The sequence below is a fragment of the Lissotriton helveticus genome, chromosome 2_1 (assembly GCF_964261635.1).
Source record: "Lissotriton helveticus chromosome 2_1, aLisHel1.1, whole genome shotgun sequence".
In the NCBI taxonomy this organism is placed as follows: Eukaryota; Metazoa; Chordata; class Amphibia; order Caudata; family Salamandridae; genus Lissotriton; species Lissotriton helveticus.
The window spans coordinates 1,684,567,754-1,684,584,063 of record NC_136059.1 but is presented as its reverse complement, the minus strand read 5'-3'; the positions used below and the strand labels follow the sequence as shown (position 1 = coordinate 1,684,584,063).

The 16,310-nt window shown below is 48.1% G+C and overlaps 1 protein-coding gene across 1 annotated transcript in view; it reads left to right on the top strand.

Moving 5' to 3' along the window:
• SNX30 (sorting nexin family member 30) overlaps positions 1 to 15,063 on the top strand; it is a 244,521-nt gene extending 229,458 nt beyond the window's left edge. The window contains exon 9 of the mRNA XM_078676636.1: positions 14,095 to 15,063. Coding sequence (XP_078532762.1) covers positions 14,095 to 14,154 — 60 coding nt within the window. The 3' untranslated portion in view covers positions 14,155 to 15,063. The remainder of the gene's footprint in view (positions 1 to 14,094) is intronic.
• Positions 15,064 to 16,310: the final 1,247 nt, after the last annotated feature.

Here is a 16,310-nt window from a genome sequence, read left to right as displayed (position 1 = left end):
CCCACTCCTTGCTCTCACTGCCTCATATCCCTCTGTCCCTCACTCCTCGCTCCCACTGCATCATATCCCTCTGTCACTCACTCCTCGTTGTCACTGCCTCATATTCCTCTATACTCTACTCCTCGCTCTCACTGCCTCATATCCCTCTGTTCCCCACTACTCGCTCCCGGTGCCTCATATCCCTCTGTACCCCACTCCTTGCTCTCACTGCCTCATATCCCTCTGTCCCTCGCTCCCACTGCCTCATATCCCTCTGTACCCCGCTCCTCGCTCTCACTGCCTCGTATCCCTCTGTCCCTCACTCCTCGCTCTCACTGCCTCATATTCCTCTTTACCCCACTCCTCTTTGTCACTGCCTTATATTTCTCTATTCTCTACTGCCTCATATCCCTCTATACCCATTCCTCGCTGTCTCTGCCTCATATCCCTCTGTACCACATTCCTCGCTCTTGCTGCCTCATATCCTTCTGTCCCTCACCCCGTTGCCTCATATCCCTCTGTACCCCCTACTCGCTCTCACTGCCTCATATCTCTGTGCCCCATTCCTCGTTCTCACTGCCTCATATCTCTTTACCCCATTCCTCGTTGTCACTGCCTCATATCCCTCTGTCCCTCACTCCTGCTGCCTCATATCCCTCTGTACCTCACTCCTCGCTCTCACTGCCTCATCTCTGTACCCCTTTCCCTGCTCTCACGGCCTCATATCCCTCTGTACCCCATTCCTCGCTCTCGCTGCCTCATATCCCTCTGTACCCCACTCCTCGCTCTCACTGCCTCATATCTCTGTACCCCACTCCTCTCACTGCTTCATATCCCTCTGTACCCCACTCCTCGTTGTCACTGCCTCATATCCCTCTGTACCCCACTCGTCGCTCTCACTGCCTCGTATCCATCTGTACCCCACTCCTTGCTCTCACTGCCTCGTATCTCTGTCCCTCGCTCTCACTGCCTCATATCCCTCTGTACCACACTCCTCGTTGTCACTGCCTCATATCCCTCTGTCCCTCGCTCCCACGGCCTCATATCCCTCTGTACCCCGCTCCTCCCTCTCACTGCCTCGTATCCCTCTGTCCCTCACTCCTCGCTCTCACTGCCTCATATTCCTCTTTACCCCACTCCTCTTTGTCACTGCCTTATATTTCTCTATTCTCTACTCCTCGCTCTCACTGCCTCGTATCCCTCTGTACCCCACTACTCGCTCCCGCTGCCTCATATCCCTCTGTACCCCACCCCTCACTCTCAATCAATCAGAACATTTGTAGAGCGCGCTACTCACCCGTGAGGGTCTCAAGGCGTTGAAGGGGGAGGGGTGCTGCTACTGCTGGAAAAGCCAGGTCTTGAGGTGTTTCCTTAAGGTGAGATGGTCCTGGGTCATTCGTAGGTGTGCGGGGAGGGCGTTCCATGTTTTGGCTGCCAGGTAGGCGAACGATCTTCCGGCGGTGGTTCTGCGGATTCGTGGGACGGTGGCGAGGGCGAGGCTGGCAGAGCGGAGCTGGCGAGTGTAGAACGAGAGGCGGTTGTTGAGGTATTCACTGCCTCGTATCCCTCTGTCCCTCACTCCTCGCTCTCATTGCCTCATATCCCTCTGTCCCTCACTCCTCGTTGTCACTGCCTCATATTCCTCTATACTCTACTCCTTGCTCTCAATGCCTCATATCCCTCTGTCCCTCACTCCTCGTTGTCACTGCCTCATATCCCTCTGTCCCTCACTCCTCGCTCTCACTGCCTCATATTCCTCTTTACCCCACTCCTCTTTGTCACTGCCTTATATTTCTCTATTCTCTACTGCCTCATATCCCTCTATACCCATTCCTCGCTGTCTCTGCCTCATATCCCTCTGTACCACATTCCTCGCTCTTGCTGCCTCATATCCTTCTGTCCCTCACCCCGTTGCCTCATATCCCTCTGTACCCCCTACTCGCTCTCACTGCCTCATATCTCTGTGCCCCATTCCTCGTTCTCACTGCCTCATATCTCTTTACCCCATTCCTCGTTGTCACTGCCTCATATCCCTCTGTCCCTCACTCCTGCTGCCTCATATCCCTCTGTACCTCACTCCTCGCTCTCACTGCCTCATCTCTGTACCCCTTTCCCTGCTCTCACGGCCTCATATCCCTCTGTACCCCATTCCTCGCTCTCGCTGCCTCATATCCCTCTGTACCCCACTCCTCGCTCTCACTGCCTCATATCTCTGTACCCCACTCCTCTCACTGCTTCATATCCCTCTGTACCCCACTCCTCGTTGTCACTGCCTCATATCCCTCTGTACCCCACTCGTCGCTCTCACTGCCTCGTATCCATCTGTACCCCACTCCTTGCTCTCACTGCCTCGTATCTCTGTCCCTCGCTCTCACTGCCTCATATCCCTCTGTACCACACTCCTCGTTGTCACTGCCTCATATCCCTCTGTACCCCACTACTTGCTCCCGGTGCATCGTATCCCTCTGTACCCCACTCTTCTCTCCCACTGCCTCATATCCCTCTGTCCCTCGCTCCCACTGCCTCATATCCCTCTGTACCCCACTCCTTGCTCTCACTGCCTCATATCCCTCTGTCCCTCACTCCTCGCTCCCACTGCCTCATATCCCTCTGTCACTCACTCCTCGTTGTCACTACCTCATATTCCTCTATACTCTACTCCTCGCTCTCACTGCCTCATATCCCTCTGTTCCCCACTACTTGCTCCCGGTGCCTCATATCCCTCTGTACCCCACTCCTTGCTCTCACTGCCTCATATCCCTCTGTCCCTCGCTCCCACGGCCTCATATCCCTCTGTACCCCGCTCCTCCCTCTCACTGCCTCGTATCCCTCTGTCCCTCACTCCTCGCTCTCACTGCCTCATATTCCTCTTTACCCCACTCCTCTTTGTCACTGCCTTATATTTCTCTATTCTCTACTCCTCGCTCTCACTGCCTCGTATCCCTCTGTACCCCACTACTCGCTCCCGCTGCCTCATATCCCTCTGTACCCCACCCCTCACTCTCAATCAATCAGAACATTTGTAGAGCGCGCTACTCACCCGTGAGGGTCTCAAGGCGTTGAAGGGGGAGGGGTGCTGCTACTGCTGGAAAAGCCAGGTCTTGAGGTGTTTCCTTAAGGTGAGATGGTCCTGGGTCATTCGTAGGTGTGCGGGGAGGGCGTTCCATGTTTTGGCTGCCAGGTAGGCGAACGATCTTCCGGCGGTGGTTCTGCGGATTCGTGGGACGGTGGCGAGGGCGAGGCTGGCAGAGCGGAGCTGGCGAGTGTAGAACGAGAGGCGGTTGTTGAGGTATTCACTGCCTCGTATCCCTCTGTCCCTCACTCCTCGCTCTCATTGCCTCATATCCCTCTGTCCCTCACTCCTCGTTGTCACTGCCTCATATTCCTCTATACTCTACTCCTTGCTCTCAATGCCTCATATCCCTCTGTCCCTCACTCCTCGTTGTCACTGCCTCATATTCCTCTATACTCTACTCCTTGCTCTCAATGCCTCATATCCCTCTGTTCCCCACTACTCGCTCCCGGTGCCTCCTATCCCTCTGTACCCCACTCCTCGCTCTCACTGCCTCATATCTCTGTACCCTACTCCTCGCTCCCACGGCCTCATATCTCTCTGTACCCCACTCCTCGCTCTCACTGCCTCGTATCCCTCTGTCCCTCACTCCTCTCTCTCACTGCCTAGTATCCCTCTGTACCCCACTCCTCGTTGTCACTGCCTCATATTTCTCTATTCTCTACTCCTCGCTCTCACTGCCTCATATCCCTCTGTACCCCACTCCTCGCTCTCACTGCCTCATATCTCTGTACCCTACTCCTCGCTCTCACTACCTCGTATATCTCTGTACCCTACTCCTCGTGCTCACTGCCTCTTTTCTCTGTCCCTCGCTCTCACTGCCTCATATCTCTTTGTACCCCACTACTCGCTCTCACTACCTCAAATGCCTCTGTACCCCACTCCTTGCTTTCACTGCCTCATATCTCTGTACCCTACTCCTCGCTCTCACTACCTCCTATGTCTCTGTACCCTACTCCTCGCTCTCACTGCCTCATATCTCTGTCCATCACTCCCACTGCCTCATGTCCCTTTGTACCCCACGACTCGTTTTCACTACCTCATATGCCTCTGTACCTCACTCCTCGCTCTGTCTCATATCCCTTTGTACCCCACTACTCGCTCTCACTGCCTCATATGCCTCTGTACCCCACTCACTCTCACTACCTCATATGTCTCTGTACCCCACTCCTTGTGCTCACTGCCTGAACGCTCACTTTGCCCTGCCATTCATCTTCTGTGTGGTCTCTCCCCTTCTTCTCGTTCTCCCTCTGTCCACTCTCCGTCACCTCTTTCAGTCCCTTACTCCTTTCTCAATACCTCTACTTTTTTCCTCTTCAGTAACACCTCTCTGCACTTCGTTTATTTCAACACACCCCTCTACCTCACCTGTCTGTCTACGTCTGTCTTTATTATTCCCTCTTCCTGAGCTGTCTCTAACACACCTCTCTCTCTCTACCTTGCACTCTCTCGCTTTGACTGCTTTTATCTCCCCTCTCCATCTTTAATGTACCCGACTCTCTACTTGAAAATGTTTCTTCTAAACCTCATTCTCCGTCTACCCTTCACCCCTCTCTACCATTCTGTTTACCTCACTACTCTCTTTACCCGACCCACCTTTCCATGCCTTCCTATTTCACCTCCCTCCCTCTCAGCGCTTTCGTACCATGCATCTGTTTCTCCCCTCACCACCATGCCCGACTCTCCCTCTCTCCCTTTCTAGCCGCCTAACTTTCTACCTTAACTCTCTTTATTTCACACCTCAGTCTCCCCTACTAGTCTCCCACTCTTTACTATTCCTTCTCTCTAGGTCTAACTCTCGCTCCTTCATTCTAAAACTCACTCTACCAGTCTACCTCTCTCTTCACCTACCTGTACCTCTTTCTACCCATTTGTATCTTTCCTTCTGGCTGTCTTGCCTTTTTTCGTTATCGTTGTGTGTCTCCTTACCTCGCTTTTCTCTCTGCTTTCTCTCTCACTCTAGCTACCTTCCTCTGCTTCGTTCAGCCGAAGAGCCAGGCCAATCAATCAGGGAACTATAAGCGAATCATAAGCGAAGCCTTGCTGAGGTTGATGGACCTCCTCTGCAGAGGTACAGCAGGCGGTCGCTGCTGGGGTTTGGCCATGGAGCTCCTGTGATGCTCAGAAGCCTGGACATCTCCAGGTCTGAGGTCAAAGGAGGCACTGGAGGCTTGTGACTGTCCCATGCAGCACAGGTACCACCCTAAAAGATACTTATTGGCTTAGGAGGTGCAGGTCTTTAAAGCCGCACACTTTCATTCCCGCAGTGCTCTTGGCAAAGACATTTCCTTTTACATAAGCTTGTTATTTAGCACGCCTTTTTCGCTCGTGGTCTCATTTCTAGATGGCAGTCATAGTACTGGGAAGTCTTTTGTTAGTGTCTGTTCTGTACTGGAAGACTTTTTACCAGGAGGTCTGGTTGGATGAGTTTTCTCTGAACCCAGAGTCAACCTAGCCAGCTAAAAAGGCTTTCTCTACATGGTCTTTCCTGAATTTAAACTTTTTGGTGCTCTTCTGCCCTTACGTGAGCTTCCTTGCAGGAGTGCAGTAGTGTTTGAGACGCCAGCAATGGTTTTTCCCCATTTGCCTGCTGCCTGCCCTGTCCTCCTGGTGCTCCGATCAGCCGAGGCAAATGTACCAGTGTTAAAGTTGTCAAAATCTGACAGTATCTGACGATAACCATCACTTTTTCCTCGGTTTTGTCTTTTTCCTTGTGTTATGACACATTGACCCACCTGTTTAATTTAGTTCATGCTGCAAGTGATTTGCTTGGCGGCTTAGTGACCTTTAAGGAGGGGTGCTAGCTAACATGGGGTTGCGGAATTAGATCAACTCAGAAGTGGCACGAACATCTTTGCATTAAACTCTTTGCATTTGCTAAATGATACATTTGTTAATGCTGCAATGGACAGTACACTATATGTCTTATATTTTTTTGAATAGTAGCTCCCTGCTTCATGAACTCGATACGTTGGGACTGCGGCTTTTAAAATCTTTGTTATAGAAAATATGTTGTTAAATTGTCCTCTGTCCTCATTTCCCCTGCTCCTGTGGGACATGAGGAGCATGTACCCCATGCCTTTGAGTCGAGTCTTTCTTAGTAGACACCTTCTTTCCAATGGTTCCTCATGTTCCTGGCTGGATGAGCCATCAGTATGGACACGGGTCTTCCGAGTCGGCCTTTTGTTTGCTCTGTCACTGGTCCACAGAAGGCGGGCTGCTCCCTTAACCATTCAGGAAGCCACATGTGCTGACAGAGATGTACCTCAGTCTTTTGTGGCGTCGGTGACATAAGCGCGTGCACAGAGAGCAGTGTTGATATCTCAGACCCTACGCGTCTCCCTTGGATGCTGGTAAATATTTATTCTCTTATCACAGTAGAGCCCAGAAACACTGAGAAATCAGACAAGTCATCTTCCCCTTGCTCCTGCCCCCTATACTTCTCATAGGATGCTCTGGAGCTCCTTCAGGTATGTGGATCATGTGAACCAGAAGAAACCAATGTGGAGATCATGCACCGTGAAAGACACGTACTGTTGGAATGCACACCAAAAAAAAGAGACTATGTAGATGACTTACCTGGTACTTCCCTGCACAAGGTTTAAGCCCATATGCATGTTCTTATGTGTATATGGCAGTGTGAGGCTTTTTAAAAGTCGACTAAGCATTTCTGTCTCTCCCAAGCAACCTCTGAAAACTGCAGCTGCAACTCTATATCAGTGAAGACCATCTGTTTGCCTTTTGCCTGGCACAGTGTTACCAGCATAGAATGAGCACTGCTTCATAGCGGTTCCTGTTCTCAAATGCTGAGACTTGGAACCCAGAGAAATCCATTGCAACACTCTTTGGCGTCAAAGAACTCCTAGGGGATTTTTGCAAGCTGACAGCTTGCAAACATTGGTGCGGATATGCAGGTAAAGGCGTTGGCAAAGGGACAGATTGTAAAATTTAACAAAAAATCATAAGTAGATTAATGATCTTTTTTGGAGCAATCCTTATTTGACCAAGGGTCAAAAATGTTGATCAAGGAACTTCATGTCACCTCTGAAAAATAAATGCAAGCAAAAAGTTCAACATATAAAATATGTCCTGCTTAAAAAAAAACATGATTAAGCTAAGGTGAAGTAAAACACATCTAATGCAGTGTGCATGACATTTTGCTGTGTGCATGGAATGTTAATCATTTGAGGGTCGTTTGTTTCTGTATTCAACAGAAAGAGTTACAACTAGTGGCAGTGATCCGCGAAGAACGCACTAGATCACTTATGGATCCCTCGATTAGCGCTGAGATTCACATGATCGTTAAAAAAGAGCCCCTTTCATTGATGACTCTTCTGTAATCCCTTTTTCGTAGTGAAAATGAGCTTAAAATGTTATCAAATTTAGCATCCGAGGAGGATCAAAGGGACTTGCATCACTCCTGTGGTCCAGAGGAGGTACAGCTATTCTAGCCTCAGACATCTAGAAATCTTTTGATAGCAGAAAATAGGCTTGCCTTTTTTCGGACAAACTCCTGCAGACGTCCATTCGCGGAAATGTAGTTGAACTGCGACCTTCAGCAACATGACCAGAGAGATGTTTAACACTGAATCTGTGCGAAAGGCTTCCCCAGTGTCGGTCTGGAAAGCCCTGTACAGGATCGAACTATTTCAGTCTAGGGCTAGTCGGAAGTAGCATCAACATTATTCATTTACATGCCGTGCTCCATGTGCTTTTATTTTTATGGAAAAGTTGCATCCAATGTGTTCATCAAAATAAGGCATTGTTGTTTGGGATTGGCCATGACCACAGTGTATCAGCCTATCACTAAGTGGACGAAGGCTCAGTCCAGCCCATGACCCCGTGGGTAACTAAGCAATCCTGCACAAAGTGGGTTATGTTCTGAGACCGAAGGGATGCCTTCTGACCCTGAAAAGTGTCCATGTAAGCAGCTGTATCTGAATGAGGCTTATGTTGGAGAGTTTATCTTGAGGACATGATTCATTCACCTTCACTTTTGAGATGCAATACAGAGGTTGGGACCTAGGATGCTGAGAAACATAAATACACCGCTCCTTGTATTGGGGATGTACTGCACATATTCTGCTTCCCAAGAATTTGATGAGGCGATTCTGTTGATATAAAATTCCAGGGTGGCCACCCCTTGTTTGTTCTTGCATATCATCCCATGGCGGCCATGTTTGAATGATTCTGCCCATCCTTATGCTTTTTTCAGTTTTGATGTTTTACAAGAGGCCTTTAACCATTAGGGTTATTATTATGAGTGGCCATTCATTCTGATATGGCAGGCAACAGAAGTTCCAGGCCCCAATCAGGGCCACAAGTCCTATGTGAACAACGGGTTGTACTGTTTCACCCAGACACTTCGCCTGCTGAAATGAGGTGGAATGTCTGGGTGAAATAACAGGAAATGGGGAATTGCCACTAAAATCAGGTGTGGAATTCTTGATTTTCCCCAGTAAGTATCCATTTCTCAAGAGACCCTCAGATTCAACTAGTATCATGCTGTCTTTCTAACCTCCTCCCACCACCATTCCCAGAACTACCAGTGCCGAACGTTATGGTGGTTCCAGTTGTGGGAGGAATACCAGGCAGTTTTCCAGCTAAGTTGTATTACGGCCCTAAATATGATCCTCCAGGTTTTCCTTTGGGTTGTGTGGCTCAGAGGTTGGTGGTTTCTACCCTTAGGCTACAGTGGATCACATTTCATGTCTTTTCTAGAATAGGGGTAATCTGGAAGATCTGCAGTCTTTGATGTCCAGTAATTTGTAGGTTATTTTTGTCTTTTGTTGGCCCAGAAAGGGCTTGGTCCTGCCACGGCATGTGTCATAAAGGGCCTTCAGCACCTTCCCATTGAAACTTTGACAGATGCTGTCTTGCAAATGCTTTCTCTCCATATTCTGCTTTTTTGGCAAGAGTAACCTCGGAGTTGACTGGACAACCTGAAGTAAGATTCTGCAGCGAGGTAGGCGTTTGTAGTCAGGAGGGAGAAATGTAAGGTGGAATGATAATGTTGAGGAAGCCAGAAAGAAAGATGCAAGAAGGTAGATAAGATGTAGGTAGCGAAAGAGGTAGAGAAATATGTAGATGGGGGGGATGATCAGAGGTGGATAGGGGTAGGGTTCACCAAGAGGCGAGGTAGAGAGGGTTGATGTAGAAAGAGAGATGCTAGAGAGATTCAGAGAGAGACAGACGAGAGAGAAGTATAGAGTGTAAGGTAAAGAGATGAGGTGGAAAGGAGAGAGAACGGTACTTCCAGAATAAGATCCTCCGTTCACAGAGTTGCAATTCAACTCATCCTGCGTCCCTAGCTCTCCATAACAGAGCATGAAGTTTAATATAAATGCTACTATTACGTAACACAGAAATGTGTTTTTTTGGTTTGACCTGTGTGATGCGTGTGCTATTCATGTCAAACATATTGTGTTCTACAGGTACTGGCCAGCCCCACCGCCGCCCTCCGAGGAACCCTCATCTACCGACCTCCTGGACCCCGCGGACCCTTCGCCAACTCCATTACGGACATTATCTCCCTTCAGGCCATCGCATCCACCAACTACACCCTGCTGGGAGACCTCAACTTCCACCTCGACAATCAACTGGACCCCAACACCACATCCCTCCTGGACAACCTCCACAACATTGGACTCCGCCAGATCGTGACCGAGCCCACGCACTCAGCAGGACACACCCTCGACCCCCTCTTCACTACAGGAAACTCCATCACCTTCAGCCACACCACCGAACTCCCATGGACCGACCATCGTTGCGTCCACTTCACCTTCAGAACACCCACCATCCACAGACACCAGCACCTGCTTCCACAAAGAAACTGGACCAAAATCACCGATGACCAGCTCACCTCCTCACTCAACAACTCCACCCCAACCATCGCAGAAAACGACGACCCCAACACCGCAGCCCGAACCCTGCATAGATGGATCTCGGACAGCACCAACACCATAGCCCCCCTCAAGAAAAACAACAATACCCGTGCCAAGAAAGCCAGATGGTTTACCACCGAACTTCGAGAGTCCAGGCGCACATGCCGCCGCCTCGAAAAGGCCTGGAGAAACACCAAATCCACAGAAGCCCACAACAACTTCAGAGCCGCCACCAACGCCCACCATCAACTCATCAGAGAAACGAGGAAAAAAGCGATTGAAGACAGAATCTCCACCCACGCACACAACAGCAAAGAACTCTTCAGCATCATCAAGGAGTTCGCCCAACCCACCAGCGAGTCTACCGACATCCCTCCCTCACAAGACCTCTGCGACAAACTCAGCATCTTTTTCCACCACAAAATCAAGAGCATCTACGACAACTTCGACGAAGACAACCAACACACTGAACCCTCACCAACCACCCCCGACACCCGGAAACCAGCGATTGATGACTGGACAGCACTCACCACCGAAGACACACTGAAGACAATGAAGTCAATCCACTCAGGGGCCCCCACGGACCCCTGCCCCCACCACATCTTCAACAGAGCCGCCAACACCATCGCACCCATGCTCCGCCAAACCATCAACCACTCCCTGGCGACCGCCTCATTCCCCGACGACTGGAAACACGCCGAGGTCAACCCCCTCCTAAAAAACCCTCAGCGGACCCCACCGACCTCAAAAACTACAGACCCATCTCCCTGCTCCCGTTCCCAGCGAAAGTCATCGAGAAAGCCATCAACAGCCAACTCGCCACATTCATTGAAGAACACAACATCCTCGACTCCTCCCAATCCGGCTTCAGAAAAAACCACAGTACGGAAACCGCCCTCCTCGCCGCAACAGACGACATCCGCACCTTACTGGACAAAGGAGAAACAGTAGCCCTCATCCTTCTCGACCTATCAGCGGCGTTCGACACAGTCTCCCACCGCACCCTAATACGCAGACTCTACGATGCAGGAATCCAGGACAAGGCCCTCGACTGGATCTGCTCCTTCCTCTCCAGCAGGACGCAGCGGGTCAGACTCCCCCCTTTCCTCTCGGACCCCACACCCATCACCTGCGGAGTCCCCCAGGGCTCCTCCCTCAGCCCGACGCTCTTCAACGTCTACATGGCTCCACTTGCCCCCATCGTCAGAACCTACGGACTCAACATCGTGTCATATGCAGACGACACCCAGCTCATCCTCTCCCTATCCAACGAGCCCAACACCACCAGACGCAACTTTCGAGAAGGCATGGAAGCCGTCGCCAAATGGATGAAAAACAGCTGCCTACAACTAAACACCAACAAAACAGAAGTACTCATCATGGGCCCAAACCCCGACGCCTGGAGTGACACCTGGTGGCCCACCGCCCTCGGAAACCCGCCAACCCCCACAGACCACGCACGCAACCTGGGAATCATCCTGGACTCCGAGCTCAAAATGGACCGCCAGATCAACTCTGTCTCATCTTCCTGCTTCCACACCCTCCGCCTCCTTCGTAAGACCTTCAAATGGATCCCCCTCGAACACCGAAAGACAGTCACTCACGCCCTGGTCACCAGCAGACTCAACTACGGCACGCACTCTACGCCGGAATAAACAAAAACCTCATCCGCAAGCTACAGAACATCCAGAACGCCGCCGCAAGACTGGTCCTCAACCTGCCAAAACACTGCCACATCTCCCAGCACCTGCGCACACTCCACTGGCTCCCCGTCGAGGCGAGAATCACCTTTAAGATGCTCACCCACGCACACAAGGCCCTCCACGGCACCGGACCAGCATACCTGAACAGCCAACTCAAATTCCACGCACCCCAAAGGACCCTACGATCAGCCCAGCTTTCCTACGCTGTGGTCCCCCGCACCAGAAAGACCAGATCGGGAGGCCGCTCCTTCTCCTTCCTCGCGGCCAAAGCATGGAACGCCCTTCCGCTCCACCTCAGACAGACAACATCGCTCCCCATCTTCGCAAGAAACCTCAAAACCTGGCTCTTCGACAGACCCCCTCCTTGATGGAATGGAACCTGCACCCCCCAACCCCCCCCACCCCTAGCGCCTTGAGACCCTTACGGGTGAGTAGTCGCGCTTTAACAAACTCCTGATTGATTGATTGAGGTGCTTAAGGGAGCATTGGTCATCTTCATTTTCTGATTGACTGTTTTACAGTCAGCAGGCGGCCCAGTAGCACTGGAGAGTTAGCACTAACAAGGGATCTGAAAAATAGATGCCAAGGAGAAGAAAGTAGCACTTTTTTTGGTCTTGCTTATATACTTTAGCTTTAGTTTTCTGTTGTGTGCGCACAATTCAATACATATAGTGGATTTGGGTCGGCCCTTTGCTCATGACTGGATGGCTTTGTTGGTGATCTCACTTCAGTGCTCCTTATTCCAGGGCTGTCATCCCTGTTCTTGTGTTTGTCCTGCCCCTGGAGTGAGCTTAGTTTTTGTAACCAACTTTTTGACTGGATGCTTTGTATCCTTCCACTGGTAAAATCAGGTAACTATTTTATAATTTGTTTTTCACTCTCCACGGGAATGATTGGCTTTCCTCTGCATCACACCCTTCCACTCTACTCCTTCCCACCACTCCTTACTTGTTTGTTGCTTCCCCATCCCTTTTACCAACCCTAGGTCATTTCTTTTTAGTTCTTTGTATAAAAATGCTTTTTTAAAGGCCTTACTTGCTGCTCCTTGGGCACTCACTTCCCTACCCATTCATTGCTCCTTACGTTATTAATTTTTTTTAAACTGTTTTTGCAAAAGTCCAGCACTTGCACACTGCTTCAGAGCAGCTCACTTCTGTTTATGCACATTACTTATTTTTTCTTTTATTCACCTTTCCAAGAGGACGTCCGTCACCTTGGAAAGGTGAGTTAATAATTAAGTAGAACAAAAATCATTACAAGAACACCATCATTCCTGAGAACACAATGGAATCCGTTTTTATGTTTAAAAAAACGTTTTTTAATGTTTTTTTCAAAGTCTAAAAAGAAGAATTCAATGTTGTTAACCTGATCAGCCATATTGGATTGGATTGGTTCTCTTCATTAACAAAAATTTCAAGATGGCCACCCCTTGTTTGTGCTTGTGTAATATCCCATGGCAGCCATGTCTGAATGGTTCTGGCCATAAAGTAGGCCAAACCAAAACCTTTTCAAGTCAAACTTCTGACTGTCTGGATTACTTCACCTTGTGGCCCATGATGGTGTGGCCCTCGGCAATTGCCAACTTTGTCCATGCCTTAAAGGAGTTCTGGTTTACTACCCTCCATTTCATCTACAGCGGTGTTCTGTTTGTAAGCCTTGTATGGTTTGCTCTGAGCTTGTTTTCCTAGTCCAACAACGTATTCCCCCACCTTCCTTCAGAGGAGCGCAAGACACAACTAGGTACTTCGGTGTCGGATATACACAGAGAAGAATAGTGTAATTCCTGCCCTTTTGCGGGTTTAGGGGCACATGGTCTTCTTGTAAAAAGAGTTTGAGGCCCCTAATTTTGGTAAATACTGTAATGAGAAAGAAACAACTGTGTAATGGGGATTACTGGTAAATTACCTTATTATTAGTACATGTGTTTAATTTTTCCTCATTATGTGCTTCGGGCAGTGTTTAATACAGCATCAGTAGGAGGGATACCCCTCCTTGCTTGCATTTCAAGTCTTTTTAATTATTTGTCTTTGGAACTAAATATGTCTTACCCTTACTGGACAGTTTCCACATTAGTATACCTGAAATTTGGAGCACTTAGAAATTGTTCTGGTATTACTAAAATATATTAATAGTTTTCTTAATCTCCAGCAGTTTCCATCTCTCTACTACTGTACTTATAAATACCTGTGTATATATGCACCCATGCTAGCCTTTGTAAACTTAATTTAACTCTTACATAAACCATGGCTGCTACAGTCCTCTTCAGATTGTTTGCTTTCTCTTTCACTTTCTGTATTTCGCTATACTTAGGGGTCCTGACTTCTCTGTCCCCTTCTAAAAGATCTGGTGCCTATCAAGTGTGTATTTTTCATACTTCTATTCCACCTCTTTCTTGTTTGCTGGGTCTCATCCCACTTAAAATGAAGCATAACTGTTATAACCTTTTCTCTTGCAGTGCCTTACGGCGTGGGAGTCTATAATACCACTACTACAAGATAAGCAGGATGCAAAATGAGAGGTCCTCTCCTCGCGTACAGACAGTTTTACGTGCACAGTACCACTATAGACGTACTGGAATCCGCCTACCCAGCAATGTGTGAACGACAATGAGCGGCCACCTCAACTCAGACTTGGAGCAGATTCATTGAAACATCTATTTTAGTTGTTTACACCTTCTTAACTGATGTCACTTCGCACTTGTCGGTTGCCCAGCGGCTCTTGCTTATCCTTCTATGGAGCGATCTACGCCGCTTTACGGAACACAGAGGGAAATTTTATATATTCTCATTGTAAATCACACATGCCCTTGTTGCTGGGATCTCACAACTATAATGCTAAAAGAACTTCTTGAAATAAGAACACCTCCAGGTGACCCTCCTCCTACCCTTACCTATCCATTGAGTAACAGTTTATTGCAAAGAAATGTAAGTGTTTGTCTCACCACCTTACCCGCTCCCTTATTTAATGTCTGCAAGTGGAGGAGGAAGAAACACTATGTTCATAATCACCTGCAAAATGCTTGGTGACGAGTTTGTGTTGAAGCTTGTGTGGAGGACATGCTTGGCCGTGGTCTTCTGAGAAGAAGCGCCACGAGACAGGCGTGCACTCTTGTAATACGTGTTGGCATGAAGTATGCATTCTTGGTGGGGAAAAAAAGTGCATCCATTTCTTGTCGGTGATATGAAGCCTTTTGAATCCTGTAAAAAAGATAAATATATATTTACAGAATGTGACCAAAAAAACTAAGAGAGCAAATGAGGACGCAAAATTTGTATACTCTGGGAGCCTTATGAGAACTGTATCAAGGGAACAACTTAAGCTAATAGAATTTTGTTAATCTTTTTGAAAGTCTATACAGAGTCTTATTTGTAATAAATGTCTCTACGATGAACCTTTTTTAAAATAAAAATGAACATGACATGAAGGTCCCTTGACTTTCTTTAAATAGTTTTTCTGTACTTGAAGTAAATGTCTTGGGTGTGTGAGCTTTTCTTTGTTCTATAGTTTCCAAGCACGGTTTTTCGCCTCCATCATTATGGGTAAACATGCTGCAATCTGTTTTTTTGCGTCTTATTTTTCCATGCACTTGAAGTGCTGTTAAAGAAGCCAAAAAATCCAGCATTAATCCAATTGTGGCACACGTTTGATATAAGAAATATGTAAGGCCTTGCAGCCCACTGTAGGAAGCCCGCCTTATTCCTTCAAGATTCATGCTTTCCTTACTATGGTTCTTCACAGTGCCTTAAATTACACATTTTGCATTCCAGTTGCTATTGCTGAGGCAATCAAAATGGTCAGTACCAGACCAGGGTAAAAAGTGCCTATTCCCCATTGTGTGCGCTAGCGATTTGTTCAATGCTTTCTTAAAGATTTCTTAATCGCTGCCTCCATCTTCTCAATGCCTTTCTGTAGCACTGACTGAAAGGAAGAATTGTTTAGCCTCCCTTGTTGATCAGGGGATTAGAAGGGGCAAATGAAAAGTCAAGGTAAGGATGTAGATTGGGAGGTCAATTGTTCTGGGTTAAAGATGGTGCATTATTTAGCAGAGGAGACTGAATTAACGACCTTGTATGGGCAAATGGCCACTTGTTTTTCCAACATGACTTCTTCCATGTAGGGCATGTTTTCCTATACTAGGAGAATGGAGCTATCGTAATTAGCATGAAGGGGTAACTTCAAAGTAACAAGCATTTGCAATGCAACAGGTCTCGCATTTGTGAGAGTTTAAGCTACTAGCATTGCAAATGACAAAGCCTTTTATTTGTTTTAAAAACCAAAACATAAATAAGACATTGTAATTTACAATGAAAATAGCTCAAACTCACATAAATGCGAGACCTATTGCATTGCAAATGCTTGTTTATTATAAGCAGCTTCTGTTTCATGACCTCTGGTAGTTGGGGGTCACCACCACATCATCTATCACTTTTTTAAACTACACAGCTTTTCTTCGCTTCAGCATTCTTCTTACTCCTATTTCTCCAAACTGTTCATAGAAGTAGATTCCCAGCTCTATAGTGTTCATGAGAATCTAATTGTCCGGAACTTCTGTTTGAGCTGAAAATACGGCCTCCTCGAGATACAAACCCGCAGCCCTTTAGCACTCGGTTTTGGCGCATTTGGAGGAGGCTCGGAGTGGACCAACAACTCGCATCATAGAGGGCCCTTGTG